This window comes from Myotis myotis, unplaced genomic scaffold, assembly GCF_014108235.1.
Source record: "Myotis myotis isolate mMyoMyo1 unplaced genomic scaffold, mMyoMyo1.p scaffold_m19_p_8, whole genome shotgun sequence".
NCBI classification, from domain to species: Eukaryota; Metazoa; Chordata; class Mammalia; order Chiroptera; family Vespertilionidae; genus Myotis; species Myotis myotis.
The window spans coordinates 45270340-45290481 of record NW_023416390.1 but is presented as its reverse complement, the minus strand read 5'-3'; the positions used below and the strand labels follow the sequence as shown (position 1 = coordinate 45290481).

The 20142-nt window shown below is 44.5% G+C and overlaps 1 protein-coding gene across 8 annotated transcripts in view; it reads left to right on the top strand.

The window, feature by feature from the left end:
- The window catches only part of RAPGEF4 (Rap guanine nucleotide exchange factor 4), a 263351-nt gene that overhangs the window by 217378 nt on the left and 25831 nt on the right, over nucleotides 1-20142 (top strand). For all 8 annotated transcript variants that reach the window (XM_036319536.1, XM_036319537.1, XM_036319535.1 and 5 more), the window contains 6 exons: nucleotides 9483-9633; nucleotides 11821-11909; nucleotides 12638-12668; nucleotides 12891-12969; nucleotides 14371-14517; nucleotides 16120-16217. In XM_036319536.1, the coding sequence (XP_036175429.1) occupies nucleotides 9483-9633; nucleotides 11821-11909; nucleotides 12638-12668; nucleotides 12891-12969; nucleotides 14371-14517; nucleotides 16120-16217 (595 nt within the window). The remainder of the gene's footprint in view (nucleotides 1-9482; nucleotides 9634-11820; nucleotides 11910-12637; nucleotides 12669-12890; nucleotides 12970-14370; nucleotides 14518-16119; nucleotides 16218-20142) is intronic.

The window sequence follows — 20142 nt, the reverse complement described above, 5'->3', positions numbered from 1 at the left end:
TTATTCCACATTGTGTTTCTCCTCCAATTTTGCTTTTAGCACAGAAGAAGGTGGTAGAACTCTGTTTAACATTAATATTTCAGGCCTTTTATGTGCTAATGAGAGAGAGTCTCTATTCATTAGATATGCTTGGGACATGATTTGACCTGATGAATACAAGTGCTTTATAATGAGTTTTTAAAATTATATTTGTTCAGTTTCTGTACTTTTCATCTCCAGTTTTTTTAACCTTTTTAAAATCTATACTTAAAATTTAGTTCAATCTTCCATTAGTCTTTAAAAGGAAAATTAAAACCAACTATCACCTCACCAGGTATTACTATTGTTAACATGTTAGTATGTATCCTTCCAGTCTTTTTAAAAAACAAATAGATTTATAATTATAAATACAATAATGGGATCATACTATAAATAATGTGTGTGCTTTGTCACTAAACAATACTTTATGAATATCTTTCTTTGCCACTAAATACCTTTCCACACCATTTTTCTAAATATAGATAGCTTTGTCATCTTTAAAACTAAAACATTCTCACTGTAAAAAAAAATTCAATTTACAGAAAAAGAGAAGAGAGAAAAATTCATCTGGTCTCTTACCACTGTTTTGTGAAAAACCTTCCAGAAATTTTATATAATTTCATATACATGAGATCATGTTACATGTGGGTTTTTTTGTAATATTTTTCCCCTCTTACTGGTATGTTGTGGATATCTTTTCAAATATATATATGTATGTGTGTGTGTGTGTGTGTGTGTGTGTGTGTGTATAATTTTTTTCAGGTAATTCCACAAACATTTATTGGGCACTTACAGTGTGTCATACAGTGCTGGGCAATAAGATGACAAAGATGCATGAAAAAAATGCTATCATTTTTAATGACTCAATATTATATGTCATATATGTCAGATATGTCATAATTTACTTTCTTAGCCTCTTCCTATTGGATATTTAGATTATTTTCACGTTTTTTTCCTGTAACAAATATAAGGGGATGAATCTACATCCTTCCAGCTAAATCTTTGCCCACATAGATGATAATATTGCTTTAAATTTCTAAAAGTAGGCAAAGAATATGTAATATGTTAACATGTTTGGTGTTCATTACCAAATTGCTCTCTGATTGTCTTAATTTCTGTGTTTCATGACTACACTCTGCTATATTTTTGTTTAATTACAAACATAGTCAGTCCTTCAATTCAGTATATGGTCACAACTAAGTTAATATTATTTTGAATTTAATAACTGTACCCTTGATTCAGAGCATTTTCATACATTTACTTTATCATTCTAACACCCAGCCCCCACTTTGAGGCAAAAAAATGGACTGGTATGATATTTATTTCATTTTACATGTAGGAGAAAGCAAGGACATGGAAGCCAGATAATCACCTAAGATTCCTCACATACTGGCAGAAACTCCAGGTGGCACTAATGAGAATCTAGACCAGTGATGGCGAACTTATGACACGCGTGTCAGAGGTGACACACGAACTCATGTTTTTGCTTGATTTTTCTTTGTTAAATGGCATTTAAATATATAAAATAAATACCAAAAATATAAGTCTTTGTTTTACTATGGTTGCAAAGATCAAAAAATTTCTATATGTGACACGGCACCAGAGTTAAGTTAGGGTTTTTCAAAATGCTGACATGCCGAGCTCAAAAGGTTCGCCATCACTGACCTAGACAATGGAGTAGACATTGTAGTTCACTTCCTGACGTCAGTGTGATCTCCGTTGCTCATTCTAGCTACTTATAGTAGGTGGATGCCCTTGACCATGATTGGTTCTCAATTGCAGGCCCAAGGTACACTGGTACAATAGATTCAAAGAGAGGCTTTCTGGGGCTTCTGGGTAAAAAGCTTTTTCACCACTTAAGAAAGAGAACAGGAAGTCTGTAGCCCCAATGCCAGCGACAGTCATTCTATAGATGTTAGGGGAATGAGCCTTATGAAGAAGCTGAAAGTCGTAGAGTCAGGAAAGAAAATGGAGTCTATGATGACAGAAGCTAATAATATCCTGCTAATAAGTTCTCTGTTATGTCAACAAATGCAGGTCTCTGTTGTTTAGGGCTGATTATTCCTATAGCTGAAAGAATCTTAAGTGACAAATGGCTCATATTTAAATTTATAAAAATTTAAATACAGCAATAATTTTGGTCAAATATTTTCTCTTACTATCCTAATTTCTTTTGACTTAATAGTCAACACAAATTCTATACTTTTGGCATGGAAAAATTGTTAGGTTCCTGAAGTAAGAGGAAAAAATAAATATGTAGAATACAGATTTGTCACTAAGTTTTAGCTGAAACTGTTTTTATATGTATTATATCCCTTATATAGGAACAAAATAAACACAACAGATTTCCTACTGAAAAAGCAGGGTCTCCATCATTTATTTCTCTGTGACTTTGGCCTGGAGATGTTCTCTTTAGAAGTTGTCTTGGGTTCTCTAAAAAAACAACAAACAAAAAATCCCACTTTTTTAAAATTTTCTTTTTTTATTGATACCAAAACAGTATCAGGTTCTTATTATCTAGATGAAGCCAGGTTTTTAGAAATATATTTTATACTTCTAAAGAAGATGGTTATCTTGAATTTTGCTGGAGCCAAATGTTACCATTGTAGCCTCCATTTGGCTCTGAAACGTGTTTGGTCCGTATGTCACTATCAGAGCAATTTACTTCTGCAGATATGCAAGTGACGAGTTTATTTCCAATAAGGAAGACTTGGTTTGATAATGATATGAACATGATGTGCTCTTTGAAATAAAAAAAGATTGTATTGTCAGATACTCTGCCAACTGTTCTACATATGTTTTCTCAGCCTCATATCAACACTATGAGAAGTATACTCTCTTTACAATAAGAAGTGAGACTGAGCAGTGAAGTAATTGGCCCCACGTTACATAGCTGGTAGGTGTTAGAACAAGATTTGAACCCAGTAGGAAAAAAACATGTTCTGAGCAAGGAGATGGGAGGCATCTAAAGAAAATGACAGCACAGAAATTGCTTCCGTGAGCTCAACATTAGTAGGAACACACAAACACAGGAGCAGCTATGTTGGTAGGAACAGCATCACAGAGTTAAAATTCCAAAGCCAACCATTTAAAGGATTTTAAATGATTTCCAGAGGTGGATCTATAGTGATCATGATAGCTAACTTTTACTGAGCACTTAACATGTCTCATACTGTTCTACATGGCTTACCAATATTGTCCCATCTCATCCTTTAACAACAGTCCTCTGAAATTTACAGATGAAGGGACTGAGGCTCTAAATGGTTCATAACTGACCAAGAGTCTCACAGTTTATAAGTGGGGGAGCCCGGATAGGAACCCAAGTGGTCTAATTCCAGAACGTGCATTTTCCAGGACATGTTGCATCAAAGAGGGAACAGGCTCCATGCTCAGATTGTTTGGATTCTCCACAAAGGCAAGCAGGGTAGGAAGGAGGCCCATTGAATAGTGGGGAAAGCAAGGGCTCTGAAATCAGAAGGCCTGCATCTTACAAGCTTTATTACTCAGCAGTCATCCTTAACCTCTCTGAACCCTGTCTATATAACAGGGGTAGTTATACCTGTCCTTCCCACCTCCCCAGGCTGTTGTGACCAAATGAGGCCGTGTGTGTGGATGCACATTTTAAACCATAAATCCCCTTATACAGTAAATATATATTGGCCCACATAAAGAAATTATTACACCATCATGAGAGGTATGTGACATAGGTAAAAAATATATATACAAAAGCTTTGTCTAGTCAGTGGGCATATGACCCCCAAAGTTTGTTTTCAGCTGCAAGCAGAGATTTTGTATGCAAAGCAGGGCTTTAGAAAACAACAATATTGAAGAGTACCAGTTTGAATGTTGATAAGTGTTTTATAAATAGCTGCATAATTAGCATATACTTACTGCAAAAAGTATACATAATATTTTATTCCCTGTTGTAGGCTGTAATGAATCTGCTGCCTCTACATCCTAGGAGGTTTTCACTTACTTTCCCCCATGATCATTTTAATACATGGAACCATTATTAGCTGAATTAAGAATAAGTAAATGAGCAGTAAAAAAAATACAGAAAAATTACAGGTGCCTGTGGTGAGTAAGATAATAACTAGGTAAAAATATATGAAATAATTACAGTGTTTGAACGGCAGAGCCAGCATGAGGAAAATGACTCAATGGAATATTAAGCCTGCTGTTGGCAGGGTAGGAAGCCCGTAGCCTACACTGTGGCCTTCGCCTTTTCCCACGCTCAGTCCTCCTACCTCATTGAAAGCAGGTCCAATCCGTCCTCAGCTGCATCTACATGTTGCTGAAAGAGCTGGTCCGATTCAGTGAAGATTTAGTCACTCAGAGTTTGTGCTCCTTTAATAAGTACTTGATCACTAAATGATTCTGTTTAAAAAATGTACCAGGCATTTTGTGTAGACTTAGTCAACCTGGTGACACTGAGCATGATCTTGCTTAGAATGTGTCTATGATTTTGCTGATGTCACAACACGATGGAACTTCAGATAATTTAGATAAAGGGCTTTAAAGAGCTGTGGTAAGATAAAAAGAGTCTTCTGTTTTTTAGAAAATTGCATTACATATTGCACTCCAAGAAGTGTGATTGAATTGTTTAAGGTAAGCAGTCAATCAACAAACACTTGAGGCTTTTTATGTTTTCATGTGCCCAGACCTTGACTAGAAAATGTGGAGATGCGCAGTGAGTTGACCACATGGTTCCTGCTGTCAAAGATTTGGATTTAATGCTGCCAGATGGTAAGGAGTCTTATTGCCGTAACAAGAGAAACCTCAAGTTAGGATTGGAATGGCCAGTAGATTTAAGAATGTTTGGTTAGTAGTGGTGAGTTGCTGCTTTCAAAGTCAACAGATATTGGACAAGAGAACTGATTAAAACTATAGCCAGGAGGATGTAATTCAGTTCAAATTTCTGTGCTCCCCTGACATCAGATTGTCAAGGCTGTAACATTTAACTCTTGATTTCTTGCATGTATTTTGTTGTCTTTGAGGATTTGGGGGGTTCAATTTCTACATCTCAGATGGATTTCCCTGTTATCTAACCTAATTCTGCTGTATAATATAGGTTAGCATAAAAAATATGAATGTCAAATAAAACAACAGCATAAACAGGTAAACAGTACTAGGGAGGGAGATAAGAGGTCTGAGTTATAGTCCCAAGAATTCCATTGATAAATTTGGAAAAATCACCTCATTCTACCTCAGTTTCCTTACCTCTAAAATGGTGGTTTGCAAGGAGATACAATCAAAGGGCTTTTGCAACTCACAAATTCTATGATTCTGTGAATCACCTGAAATGAACTCAGTATTAGTGATGAGCTGGCCACTTGGACTATTATGGCCTTTTAAAAATTGTGTCTAAAATAACAATTCAGTGACTAATTCTAGATTCTCTTTAGACTTTTACCAAGCACTTCATGAGATGCCAAAAACAGTTATCTTTCTGTGTCTCTTTTCCCTATGAATTCAAGCGGCCATATTACTTCTTACCTGAACCCAATTTTCATGATATCAGAAATCATGGTCTCATTCAGCACAAGTATTTCCAGATCATTCGATTAAATCATTGAAATAGTATATATTTTACTTTCTCTACTAATCTACTCTTAACATACACATTAACCAATTACATATTTCAGATAGTGTTCTTCAGATGTTAAAAAATATCTTGTGTGTGTGGAATACATTGATAATCCTTTCTAAATTGTTATACATCCTGAACAATAGTTAGATTTTTTATTCCAAACAGGACTTACTGCAGCAAATGGACAATGCATTTTTCTAGTTTTAGCCTGGTGTGTTTAAATTTATAAACATACTACATTTGAAATATTACTCTTCTTAGGTTGCATTTTGACATCATATTGATACAAGGGACCTGGTAAGATGTTCTTTATTTTTTGGCTGCTACATAAAGGATATATAGTTGTGTGTTTTTTCCTTTCTCTACCTTTTTTTGTCGGTGTTTAATAAAATCTAAAAATCACATAAATCTTCTAAAAGCCTGAGAAGATCATTGTGTGAATAGAAGCCCCAGCAACACGCCTAAGTCATTTCAGGTGTAATCAATTACATATAAAGTCTCCTCTGTGTCCCTTAAGAACCTGACTCAGCAGCCTGCTCAGGACTGGAATGGTATGTTGCCTAGGGAGGGCACATGCGTGAATTCAGCTATAAAAGTAGTATTACCCCACCTCTATTTTAGTAAATCAACATCTGTAAGGTGAAAGGCAAGGCTTTGTGAAACAAATCAATGCTTCCTTTTTTTTCCCCAAAGGCAAAAATGCTTAACGTTTATGAGAAGTTAGAGAAAGCCTCTTTCCCCCAGATCTGGTCAGTTCCAGCTCCCAGGAGGCTGGGAGTTACTCCTGACAAGCGGTGTGCACCAACTCTGGTTTAGGTTCCCATCATGCTGAGTCAGCTCCAGGAAACTTGGATTTTTGCCCCTCAGATACAATTATTTAATAATTTCATGAACCCAAGCACTAATGTCACTATAGCCACTATTTGGGGCTGTGGGAGCGATGATAATGGAAAGAGCCTTGTCTGCCATTTACTCGCTGACCAAGGCTGAGCAGATCTCCCTGACCCTCAGTCTCCTCATCTGTAAAATTTTTCCCCTGCACAGTTGTAGAGAAAGCATTATAGGATCCTATGAGCACATCAAGCATCTACACTAATAAAAGAGAAAGATGCAAAATGAATGTACCTTCACAACGCCCCACAGCCAATCAGGAGTGAGTATGCAAATTAACCCAACAAAGATGGTGGTTAATTTGCATATGTAGGCGCCAAGCAGCTGGGGGCGAGATGGCCACGTGCCGGTGCCAAGCAACCTGCGTCCCGGGGACAGGCGTCCTCGGGAGCCAGGCCACCCTGAGCCTAAAGTCCCACGCATAGGCCCAGAGCAACCAGGGTCCTGGAACACCCCTGGCCACTCTGGGCCTACGCACGCAGATGCCAAGTGGCTGGGGGCGGGAACATCCCCGGGACCCAGGTGCTTTGAGCTGGTGTGCGCGTCCCCCGCAGCGAGCGAGCAGACAGCAGGGCCCTGCTTGCCCCTGGCCGTGGCAGCATGGGGCAAGCAGTCCGCCGCAGGGCCCCCACGGAGAGCAGACACCAGGGCCTGCGGTGGCATCAAGCAGGCAGGTCCGCAGAGAGCAGAGAACCACAGGGAGCAGGCCTAAGCCATCAGTAGGACATCCCCTGAGGGCTCCCAGATTGGAGAGGGTGCAGGTGGGGCTGAGGGACACCCTCCCCCCACCCACGTGCACGTCGTGCACTGGGCCCCTAGCATTTATTATAAACTGTCAAGCTCTTTACACTTTGAAGTGTTAGCATGCTAATCCCTCCAGTCAGATTACTCTATCTTTCATTGTTGACAACAGACAAATTTCCCAAGCAGGAAAGAAGACAAGGAAAACCTCTGTCTTGACCCTCAGAGACACGTTGATTTAGTCATCCTACGAGGGCCCCAGAAGGTAGCCACAGGTGTGCTGCTCATACCTCTTTAGCCAACACACAAGCATTTGTGTTGGTCCCTGGAATCCAAATCCAGATAACCTGGAAAGTTAGGCTTATAACCACTCAATATCAACTTGAAATTTCAAACCATTTCAGCCCCATACAGGTAGGAAAGACTCTTTTTCTCACTGACTCTTGGTTGAACCAGTACATATTTTTATAATCTGTCAGGAATCATTCATTTGTAACCGCCATGTACCTGACTATGCTGCTAGTTACCATTAAAAAAAGTCCTAAAATGTCGTGCCCAGCATTGTCATTCTTTTTTTTTTGCGGGGGGGGGGGGGGGGCAGGGGGGAGAGTTATGTGTGCAGACAATCAAGAGACCAAAGGGTTAATCAGAAAAGAAATAATTTTCACATAAAGCGATCTTTCTTCCCTTTTTTTATTGTAAGTTCAGAGAGAATTGTAGCAATACAGGTTAAGCAATTTTCTTTTTTATGACTCCCGTGCTCAATTTATGAAAGCCATTTTGCAACCCATTTACATGCAGTCCACCTTGACTTTAAGGTTCTGTCATTTACCTTGATCATGATTATTTATAGTCTTTAGAAAAGGCCTTTCACTGGTGTAGTTCTCGAGCACAGCACAGCCAGGAGGCAGTTTTCTGCAGTGCCTTTGAAGTCCTGGTGGGAACCGAAGGCTTGGCCAGTCTCATAGGCAGGTCTGAGACATGGGGCTAGGCAGCTGAGGCACGGGGCTGTTGTGTAATGCGGAAGAAAACTAGCTGGAATTAGGAGTCCTGGGTTCAAAACCCACTCCACATCCTCTCTATGTAATCCTGGCCATTTATGTTCCTTTACTGTCAGTGTGCTCACTTGCAGAAAGGGAAAGATACTTTCCTCACAAGACGAAGAAGTAGAGCTTGACTGTGGTACTCTATGTGCAAATCGCAGTGTAAGTTCTAATGAGGGAAATCGTTCTGCGAACCAATGATCTGTAATAGTCATTGAAAAAGGAACAGTATGTCTAGTCTAAAATCTTTCCTGACCACATACTGTATTCTCCTTACTGCAGTCCACCTAAGAGCAAACGCCAAGAGCAGGGACCTTGACCTGACACATATAGCGGGCACTCAATCAAGTATTTGTTGTATTAATAAATAAATAAAATATCTAGATAAAAGTCCCTGTGCTAGGTATGGTCTAGAATACAAGACCATAGTGTATCATCTGAAGTCTCAGAGAGCTTATAGTTTATTTAAGATGGCTAGCCATAAATGCACAAAAAGCCAATATGAGTTAGTTGTGGTTCCAGACAAGAGAAGAAGGAATGGTATAAAAACTGAGTCCCTCACCAGATCAGTACAGCAGGAATCTTCCCTCGTCCTCATACGGGTGAGCTTATCTTCCTCCAGCCTCACTCCCCGCCCCCTCGCCCTCCTCCCCACACACTCTTTGTATCAGTCATGGTTCTGGAGTTACTAGATGAGCACTTGGAAGGGTTTCACTGAAATGCATATAATGAAGGGGATTAAGGAGATGAGTGCAGAGTTGTGGGAACCAACAAGAGATGGCAAGGCACCCAGAGACAAGGGGCAGTGGGAAGCATTACCACCCCTAGACATGAAGGGCAAGGTGGAGGGCAGGCAGGGAATGTGGTGCAGCCGGATGAAAGCCAGAGGAGCTCAGCACAAGAATCCTGTCCACAAACAAGTCCAGGTGGAGCTGGAGGGGTATGGGTGGGGGCGGGGAGGGGGTGTCTAATTTCTTGGGAAATGATCCGGTCAAGGTCAGCAGTCCTCAATGAGGGTTGTATTCATTTGGTCCAGAACTTTTGTGTGGGTGGAGATTTTGTGAGGGCCTGAGGGAAGAAATAAATGAATCAGTGCAGAAGGCTGGCTCTCTGACACTGGGATCTGTCACTCCCTGCCTTTGTAAGTAGCACAGTTAAAGAGGGTGAAATGGCTAATGTCTTCCTTGACTCCTTGGAACTTACCACGCCCAGCCTTCGCAAGGTACGGAGCAGGAGAAAATGGATTATGCCCTCAACAACAAGAGGCGAGTCGTCCGCCTGGTTTTGCAGTGGGCCGCCGTGTACGGGGACCTCCTACAAGAGGACGAAGTGGCTATGGCTTTCCTGGAGGTACGTGGGGGAACAGCGGGTGGGGGCTCTCTTCCCAGGATACACCTCTGTCCTACAATACACAGACTACCCATAGGCAAGACAGCTTCCCTGGAGGGACTGTAATCACAAGTTCTAGATTTTGTTAACATGTTTGTTTATCAGAACGGTACTACAATAAAAGTAAAGAAAATGATCATCCATTATCCCACCACTCTAATTCAATAACTGGTAGCATTTTTAAAATATTTTTAATTGATTTTAGAGAGAGAGGAAAGAAGAGGGAGAGAGATGGAAACATCGATAAGAGAAATATCGATGGGCTGCCTCCTGCACCAGGAATGGAACCAACGACCTCCTGGTACATGGGATGATACTCAAGCAACTGAGCCACACCAGCCAGGGCAATAATTGGTAGCATTTTAATATGTTTTTAATAGTCTCTTTTTCTTTGTATATTTTGCATGGTTGTAAGCACAGAGTGCCCATCATTTTGCAGGCTGCTTTTTTCACTTAACTTCGTGTATGGATTTTCCCACGTCAGTCAGTGAAGTCTTTCTAATGACCTTTGAGTAGCTCTCCCACAGATATATTTATTTGTTCCCATATTGTTGAATATTTACATCATTTCCATTTTCACCTTCCTAGGATAATAGTGTAGCGAACATTTTTATGCATGTAGGTCTATTCTTGATTACATTCCTAGACACGGGATTACTAGGTCAAATGGAAGATTTTCAAGTGGAAGGAAGCAGATAATTTTATTGAGGAACTAGAGGCCTGGTGCATGAAATTAGTGCACTGGTGGAGGGGAAGGGGTCCCTCAGCCCAGCCTGTGCCCTCTCACAGTCCAGGAGCCCTGGGGGGATGTCTGACTTATGTGGAAGTGGGAGAGGCCCCCGCCACTGCCGCTGCGCTCACCAGCCCTGAGCCCAGCGCAGGGCTTCTGGCTGAGCGGTGCTCCCCCTATGGGAGCGCATTGACCACCAGGGGGGCAGTTCCTGCATTGAGTGTCTGCCCCCTGGTGGTCAGTGCACGTCAGAGCAACCGGTCAATCTGCCATTCGGTAGATGTGCATATTAGCCTTTTATTATATAGGATTCCTGGGACCCTGAGGTGGCTTGGAAGAGACATGATTTATCTTGTAAACACTGCCTCGAAGCTGAACTTCCCTTTTCTTTCCCAGGGCTCCCGGCCCACATTCGGCATTGACCCTGGCTGGCATTTACTCCTCGATGACTCACTCTGACCTCAAAGCCTAGATAAGGGCCTCGCTTCTGTGCAGGCAAAACACAATGTGGCTTCTATTTCAAACTTTATCAGTCTGTCTGTTCAAGAATGAATTATCCAAAAGAAACATACCTCTTATCTTCCTTTTGATCATATCATTTGTCAGGCCGAGACAGGTGAGACAGGAGGAGGGGTGGACCTCAGAGTCCTTTAAAGCTGGGAAATGAAGTGTTTTGAAAATGTAAAGGAATAATAGTAGCTTGGCATCATGACTTGACTTGTGGCCTCTCCCTGTGGAGTAAAGGCCCACGTGGCGGTTAAGCTGGCCCAGCCCCAGCTCCCGTCTTCTGCTGTGGAGGCCACTGTCCCTGAGCAAAGCGGGGCACAGCTGCTTCTGCCGCCGCTGCTCGGGGGTCAGGACCGTTCCCAGCACCTCAGCAAAGAGACCTGAGGTGGTGGCACAGACTCGACGTAAACTTAGCACAGTGCTGAAGGCCCTGCCTGCATTTTTACCACCGACAATTAACTACAGCTAGTGGTGAATATTAAATAAACCAACAAATACTAAGATAATATCAAAATCAATATTAAAATTCCCCTGAAAAAATATTGAGGAGAAAGACTATAAGCATTGCATTGCATTGCCTTTCATATAAACAACCCATTTGCAATTCTTTGTGGTAAAATATAGCCAACATAAAATTTGCCGTTGTAACCATCTTTAAGTGTATAATTCAGTGGCATTAATGACAGGCACAGTGTTCTACAACTGCCACCTCTATTTCCAAATTTTTTTTCCCCACTTGAAATTTTGACTTCCGGCTTATTTTAACTTTCCTTTTTTGTCTCGGGCCCATGAAACCCTGATCTGGAGATGCTAGTGAAGCAGGTGACACAGGGACACGTCTTCATTGCTCTTTACAGAACTGCATGCCTTATCGATTGTTGTTAAAAGCCTGTGACCTTTGCCAATTACAGGAGTTTTATGTGTCTGTGTCAGATGATGCCCGGATGATCGCCGCCCTCAAGGAGCAGCTGCCTGAGCTGGAGAGGATTGTCAAGCAAATGTAAGGAAGGGCTTGGCCTTGGGGTGTGCTTCCATCACGGCAGCGTCCGCTCACAATCAAAACATCAGCCACGAAGTCCTTTGCCCCCACAAGGCGAAGGCTGGTTTTTCAATGGCCATGCAGTGTCCTGATTTGAGCAGACTCGGCCTCGGGTGTGGGTGCTGCGATGAGGCCAGAGGGATCAAGGCACTGAGATGCTGCTCTGCTGCCTCCTAGGCTGGGAAGCTGCCACGAGGAAGCCCGGGAAGGAAACGATCTTTCTTTGGGACATCTAATTCAGTAAACGTGGGTCCCTGTGGTTGAGAGCAGCGGATGCAGTCATAAAATGCTCAGCGGCATCGAAAGGAAGTTTGAGGGGAAAATTCACTTTCTACTGCCAGCACTGTTGATATTGGTATCCTCTCAGTGAAAACACGGGTTTTCACATGCTGTTCCTGAGCCACGGATTAAATATTGCAGAATTTATGCTGCTAGGTAGACTCTGAGAGCTAGACACCGGGCTTTTCACATCAGTTCCGCTAGGGATCTGCCCATGGCAAGCACTGATCTCTTTGCTGGGTCCTCCCGGCTTTGGTCTCTTCATTTTAAGATGAGGAGGCTCAGATCGCCTCCTGAAGGGATGCTGTGATTTCATTTCCTAACGTAAGATTAAAGTCATATACAAGTGAAGCAACTTCAAATAATAGTACCAACGGTATTAAATAATGTGCTCTCTCTGTTTCTCGTAGTTCAGAAGATGCAAAGAACCCACAAAAGAAGGTAAGTGGCGATGGATTAGGATTCTCTAATTGTCTGTGCCCTGTGAAATGACAGTTATCCAGACATGTTATATTGCAACGCATAAAAGTGATGTTTTCATCAATGCAAACTATGTTTTCTTCATTTCCGGACTCTGACTGCTTCTCAGGTGTGTTTCCTTTGAGTTGCAAATGTGCAGCAGTCGCTCTCCCTTTAAGGCAGTTACTGATGTTATTTTTGCAGCACAAAGTCCTTTTGCAACATTTCAACACAAGCGATGAGAGAGCCCAGAAGCGCCAGCCTATCCGTGGCTCTGACGAAGGTGAGATTCTCTCCCAACTCAGAATTGTTTAGATTATTCGAATGAAACCTTCCCCTGGGAATGATCACCGCGGACCTGTGGAATAGCTTTTCTCGGAGTGCCCCTTAGCACTTCAGATGGTTTGCTTAGGGTGCCTTCTTGCATTCTGATTATTTTATGTTCTTGAACGCTGTGCCCAGAGCTGAGGTGCTCATCCACACTTCCTCACTCTGCCTCTCTCGCTGCCACCTGTCCTGGGAGGGAAGAAAACTCATCTCAGGGCCCAGGTATCAAGGTTGCCCACCTCTGGGAAGAGCCGGCAGGAAAGTAGATGGCACTTTGCAGATGCCCAGCAGAGGCAGGGGCCAGGGTCATTTGCGGAGCAGGGCTCCTGCCCCAGGGCAGGCCCTGCCCCTGAGCACAGCCTCGTGAGCAGCCACCAGGGAGGTACAGAGGATGGCCATTACTATTTGGTTGTTTAAGATTTTTTCCAAAAAAACAAAACAAAATCAAACGAATATCAATGACCAAATTTTTTTTTATTTTAACTCACAAATGAACCTTGGAATTTAGGAGTTGCTTCTAAACCCAAGCATTACAGTAGCTAGAACTGCTTCCAGGATTTGTGTGTTCAGAGGTGAGCCTGTGGGTGCCACACACGTATCTGCTGACCTAAAGGCCACCCAAGCTATGTGGTCCGGCCCCGAAGTACACAAACCAGTGACCAAGAGAGCAGGACCAGCAGCCTGTGTTTACTCCTCAGGCAGAAGCACTCCTGTTTGCAGAGGTGTCACTGTTGGCCCACACGGCCACACCAGGCAGCAGTAACCTGGTCATCAGCCTGTAACACAGCACTCCCCGTATTGTGAGAAAAGAAAGGCTCCCAGATAAGGGCAGACCCAGAAAACTGAACCTTGCTTCTCATTTTCCCCCATGATCTGTTTGTGGGTTTTCACAAATAATCTGTTGATGTTGTTTTGTTTTGTTTTTTAAATATTTTTTAAATTGATTTCAGAGAGGAAGGGAGAGGGAGAAATAGATAGAAACATCAATGATAAGAGAGAATCATTGATCGACTGCTTCCTGCACACCCCCTACTGGGGATTGAGCCTGCAATCCAGGCATGTGCCCTGACCAGGAATTGAACCATGACTTCCTGGTTGATAGGTTTATGCTCAACCACTGAGCCACACTACCGGGCTATTGTTATTTTTTAATTGGGGGCCATGCACTTATTCTTAGACCACTGCTAAGGGTAAATTTTAGAAGGGGACAGGCATAGGTGTAGATGAGCCCAAATAAATATAATAGTAAGAAGGCAAGATGATGCAAATTTTGGAGGATGTCTAAGCATTTTGCATAGCTTACGGTTTTCTTAAGAACTCCTAAGACTGATTGACCATATTGCTGCCTTCCCAACAGTTCTGTTTAAGGTCTATTGCATGGACCACACCTACACCACCATTCGGGTGCCGGTGGCCGCCTCGGTGAGGGAAGTCATCAGCGCAGTTGCAGACAAGCTGGGCTCCGGGGAAGGCCTGATCATCGTCAAGATAAGCTCCGGAGGAGGTAACAGTCTCACTTAGTACTTGGAGCTTCAGCGAAATGGGATATCCCAGCCAAACAGAAACCCCACCAGGAGTGAGTGTGGCCCTTCCACGTTGATCTAAAGGGACAAGTTGGTGCTGTGTGCCCTGTCGTGAATAACGGAGGCCACATGGTTAGCAGTGAGCTGGGTAAGTGCCCACTCTACAGCAGAAAGAGGGAAGTGATCCAGCTGAGGCAGCTGGACTGAGGGCTCTGGTGTGGATGTCAGCCTGGAGTTCTTTCCATACAAACCCTAAAGAAAAAATGCTCAAGGCCTCGGAGCTCTGAGAAACATGGGCTCTAAGAGAGCATCTAGCATGACATGCTAAAGTCTGAAGTTGGAGCTGGTCACAGGCTGGTTCTTCTCAGCTGATGATGGTCCCTCTCCTCATGAGGTAGCTCTGGAGCCTAAGTCATCAAACCACAGGAGGAGTGTTTTCCCCATGGGATTACTTGATTAGTCTCTGCTTTCCTGAAATGTCATTCATCATATATTTGCTGGCCACTCAGTGTGTCTGTGAGTACAGCACGTGTGGCCAGGAGAGCCAGGAGGAAGGAGCGGTAAGGTTCCTTATCCAGCAATGATTTGACAGCCATTTGGGGAATCTTTCAGGATTAGGGGAGCCATTTCTGCCACCTTTGAAGACAAATGATGCCTGGTGTAGAATTTTGAAGTGCATGCTGGACTCTCCCAACGTTTCTCCTCCCACTTCTGTCCCACTAGCCCAGGGCCCAGGAGGCCCGCCCTCACCCACCCTCTGTGCATTCTTCCCACAGCTGGTCAGTCCTGGTCGGTCCCTCACTTCCTCAGCTTCACCCAGATGGCAGTGGCTCCCTGAGGACCCCTTCCTTTGCTCGATTCCCTTTCTGAAATTGTACCTTTACCCCTTGCACATGCTACCTAGCCTCCTCCCTGCTGCATTCCTTTCTCCACTTCTCACTCTCTGATAATACAGGTGTCTTGGTCACTGCCTCCTCACTATGATATCAGCTCTTTCTGAACTAGGATTTTTTTTCTGCATCGTTCCCTTCTGTTTCCTCATTGCCTAGAGTAGTGTCCAGCATGTAGTAAATTCTAAATAAACGAATGAATTAATTTTAAAATATAGAAGGCTTACTGCAGGTAATGCAATTGTCCTCCGAATTTAGAAATAAGTGAAAAATAATAATAAACTTTGCATCTAAAGTCCTATGGGGTCTCAGAACCCTCCGCCTACGTTTTCTAAACGTGATCTTTCCATCTCCAAAGCCTGGGTGTGATTCCCACCTGGAAAGATGACTTGTCATATAAAAATAGCAAGTGTGGCTTTGTATGTGATTAGACCTGCAGCACAGAACTGGGCGAGCTGACCCTCGGGTATTGGCAGGCTGTTTTTTGGTTCTTTCTGATGGCATCCTGAGTGCCGAGTGCCCGTGTGAGCGCTGTGGCCTTTTTATTCAGCGGCCCCTTCAGCGCTGAATTTTATGCAGTCGCTCTGCGTGTCCTGGCAATTCACCGAGCTGGCAATTTGTTGGTGTGATTAGGGCAGTGCAGCAAATCTCAAATGCACTTAATAGGCAATCTCATGCTTTTTATGTTCACAGAAAAGGTGGTGCTCAAACCTAACGATGTTTCAGTATTTACGACGCTCACCGTTAATGGACGCCTGTTTGCTTGCCCGCGAGAGCAATTCGACTCACTGGTAGGTGTGGGTGGCCCCTCGGAGCAGCGTCCGCAATCAGAAAAACTTGTCTGCAGCTTCACTTGGCAGTCATGCCGAACCTAGTTGCTAAAAAAATCTCGAAGGCTACCTGGTGTCTTTCCTTTCCTGCGGTTTATTGGGTGAGCCCGGGTGTTCATTTGAGATGCCCTGGGCTTTAGGTTTTCCTTTGTGGAATAAGCCAAGTAGCACCACTATTGGGGCATAATGCAGCTTGCAGAACTCTGTAGTAATTAACCTCCTTGAAATATTCCCAAATTAATTATTAATATTAAAATATGAATAATTAGAACAGGATAAAAATAATTTTCAGACAAGCTATTCTGATTCATCATACTTTGGCAAAGCACTCTCCAGCCTATGAAAATTACTGTTCCCCAAAAGTGTCTGTCCCGTGTAGGAAACACCAGGGACCAAACAGTCTTCCCCACATCTCCGAGACCCTGGTTCCCAGCCACACAGAGCTCCCGGTGAATATGGGATTAGTTAGTCCGTGCTAATAACTGGGGAGCCTATTCTCTCTTATGCAGGTGGTAGGGTGCATTTCTATTTATCCTATAAAAATTAGGTATGGAGGCGAGTAGCTGTTAAAAGTACCCTGTGTGTGTGTAGGGGGAAGGGGGATACCTCACAAAGCCTGGTACAATTCAGAGGATAGAGGACTTGTTTTTCCATCTTTGAACATTCAGGGGCTAGAGGTGTACTGCATTGCATTTGGGGGGAGCATTTAACTACATCACTTCATGAATACCTTCAAGTTTCCAACTAGATATTATAGGTAAATCAAGATTTCCCTCCTTGGACTTTTAGAGCTTGTTTTCCTCATAATTCTGGCGTTCTGGGTTGGGGAGAGCCATTTTGCACACTCTAGCACAGCTCAGCGGATTTTTGCAGTATCTTGAATTCAGCTGGAGAGGAACTTAGCCACACAGCCTCAGTCCTCTCACTGCTCCCTCCTGGGTCTTGGCCCATGAGCCCCCTGGCCTTCCTCCACCACCAGCGCTATAGGATCTGAGTCTGCTCACCATCCTCTTCGTATGTCTTTTAGCCATCTCCATTCTCTGCTTTCTAAAAAATAAATATTTCCCATTGAGGGACTAGGCAGCAGCAATGTTGTAAATGAGTCATGCGGCCCTCGCCTGGAAATGAAAGCCGTCAGAAGCCCGCTCAGTGCCGCCGCTGGGGGTGCTGCGGGATGAGTTGGCCACATGACGCTCAGGCCTCTCCTGCCAGCTGGTTCCTGGCCACAGTGCGCAGGGCGGCGGTGTCCAGACGGATCTTGTGGACTGTCTCCAGCTCCCTGTGGGGCAGATACTAACTCGTAAGCCTCTGTTTATTTGCACATCATCCCACAGCCTTGCAAGTTCTTAGTCCTTGCTCGTCTTCCATTTTAAGGCCTGAGCAATTGAAAGGAATTTACTTTGCAACAAGCACCCGGGACATGAACTTGTTTAACTTTTTCTGCAAGTTATGTCGTCAGACGAAGTTATGTGGTCAGACCTTACCAGCCTCACAAAACCAAAGACATGCAGCTCCTTCTCCGGCTTTCTACAGATTTCTTTACAGGCAGTCCTTCTGGGAACAGGGGTGCACAGGGTCAGTCTGCAGTCCAGAATGCTGGCCAAAGCCTGGGCGCCGCCGGCATGCACTTAGGAAGTGTCTGTTTTGCTCTCGGTGCTGTGCTAACTCCTGTGTGGCCCTAGACTGGCATCCCTGTGACAGTTACTATGAGACTAACACAAGCAGACAAGAACAGAACAAATCGAGGTGCTAAATTGTGTTGTCTGGAATTATCAGAGTGCCAGCAATTTATCCTAGTTGGTTACAGGCATGGATGCTGGAGCTGTAAATGCTCTTGACATTTTGTTAAAGCGTCACTGTTAGTACAGAGCCAGTTATTGTATGATCCCACCATAGTGTGGTTTGGTTCTACTTGGATTCATTCACTGGTTCCTTCGACGCTTATTCAGTGCCTACTATGTCACTCCAGGTATTGTAGATGGTTGTGGCTCCGGGAACTCACCGCGTAATGAGGGACACCAGCGTGGAACGAGAACTTAGTGCGGCCAGTGAGAACCCAGAGCGAGTCACGCAGTGTGTGGGAGCGCGAGGAGTGAGGGAAGCTGGGATGGCAGCTTACTTTCACCATCTCTTTGTCACTGACAATCCGCACATCCTTTTTATGTCTGAGTTTCCTCATTTGGAAAGTGGGAGGGGAACAGTGCTATCCTCTCAATCTCCACCACCCAGGCCTAACAAAGAAACCAGCTCCCAACAAAGAGCAGAGCAGGAGTCTGGGCGTGCTGTACTCCCGGGCAGGCAGTTTCCGGGTCTGTGTGTGCAGCGCAGACCCTGCAGACGCCCCGCTGTGCCTCCCCTGTGGGAAGTTTGCACAGGGATGCCCACGTGGCAGTGGCCCGAGGAGATGCCATTGGTCAGCAGGTCCGTTCCCCACTTACACAGAGGAGCCTGTGGCTGCTCACATCGGAGTTTCATGGAGGGATGGGGTCAGCCTGTCTTTGGCCAAAAAGGGAGGAGGCTCACTCAGTGAGCCCTGCCCACTGGGGGAAAAAAAAGGTAAAGATTCAACAGGGCTTTCTGTTATTCTCTCAAAAGGGATGCAGGAATGATAGACCCGTATCCACAAGTAAAAGAACTTTGCCTATTATTTATATTGGCATCTTCCCTGCAGTTGTTGGGTTCATTTGTCCCCTCTATGGGAAACCCTGGGGCCTCAAGGGCAAGAGACAGGGGTGTGGGCCCCCTGAGGAGAGCAGACCCGTGGCATGGAGTGGGAGGGCAGCTCCACAGAGGAGCAGAGCGGCTGTGGTCACAGTTGCAACTGTGAGGGGAAGGGAGAAAATGCAGGGCCAGTCTGAGCCCGAGAGGCGTCCTCAGACCAAGCGAGCATCTAAAAGCTTCCCCAGCTTTCCTACCTAACACCTACCTGCTGAAGCCACCCTCCTTACCTGCTTCCATAAGCTGCTTGCCCATCAGCTTCAGGCTGGCTGTCTAAGTTTCAGAACCTTGACATCGTTGTCTGTCTTCCCTGCCCTCTGTCCCTGCACAGAGCAAATCAGGAACAACAGTAGTCACCTCTTACATCCAGGTGCACTGATCACCTGGTCCTGCACCTTTGCGGTGCTCCACGCATCTCGGAAGGGGACTGATGGGGGGGGGGGGGCGGGGGGGGATAAGGGGCCTCCCCTGTGCCAGGCACTGTGCTTACATGCTACACTTCAGTTATTCCCATCCAATCCTCTCAACACGCCTGGGTACTCGGCACTGTGATCTCAACTTGCCAGAGCCGGCCACCAACATTCGAGAGGTTAGGGAATCAGTCTAAGTCTGTAGTCAGAGTGGGGTTTAGATTTAGAATCTGTTACTCTGTGAAGCTGGCACTAACCTGGCCTATCACAAAACCCCAACGCCTCATCCTGTACTCAAAGGCTTTCTAAAAGCTGGCCCTGAGCTCTGTGTTCCTGCCAAGCAAGGCTGATGGCAGCTTCCCCACCTCCGTGCCTCTCTGGCCATCTTTTAAGCTATAGCAGACCACCCCGGATGCTCAGGGAAATCCTCGCTGTTCTAACCCACCCAAAGTTTGTCTGCTTCATCTTTCAAAGCCCGGCTTCTTTCTCCAAGAGCCTCTTCAGCCCATACTTCATTCCAAATGCCCACTAACTCTCCAAAAGCCCATTCACGCTCTCCCACCTGGCTATCTGTGTATCTGGGAGTCAGGTGTGTGTTGATGCCTCTGTCTGCCCCGCATTCGTGCAAATGAATGCCAGCAGTTGACTCTTTATTGATGTGCGGTGCGGTACTTGCTGGTCAGGGCGCACTCCTCTCTTAGATGCCAACTTTCAAATGCAGGGACCGCCCACATCCTGAATATGTCATTTCTTTAGTG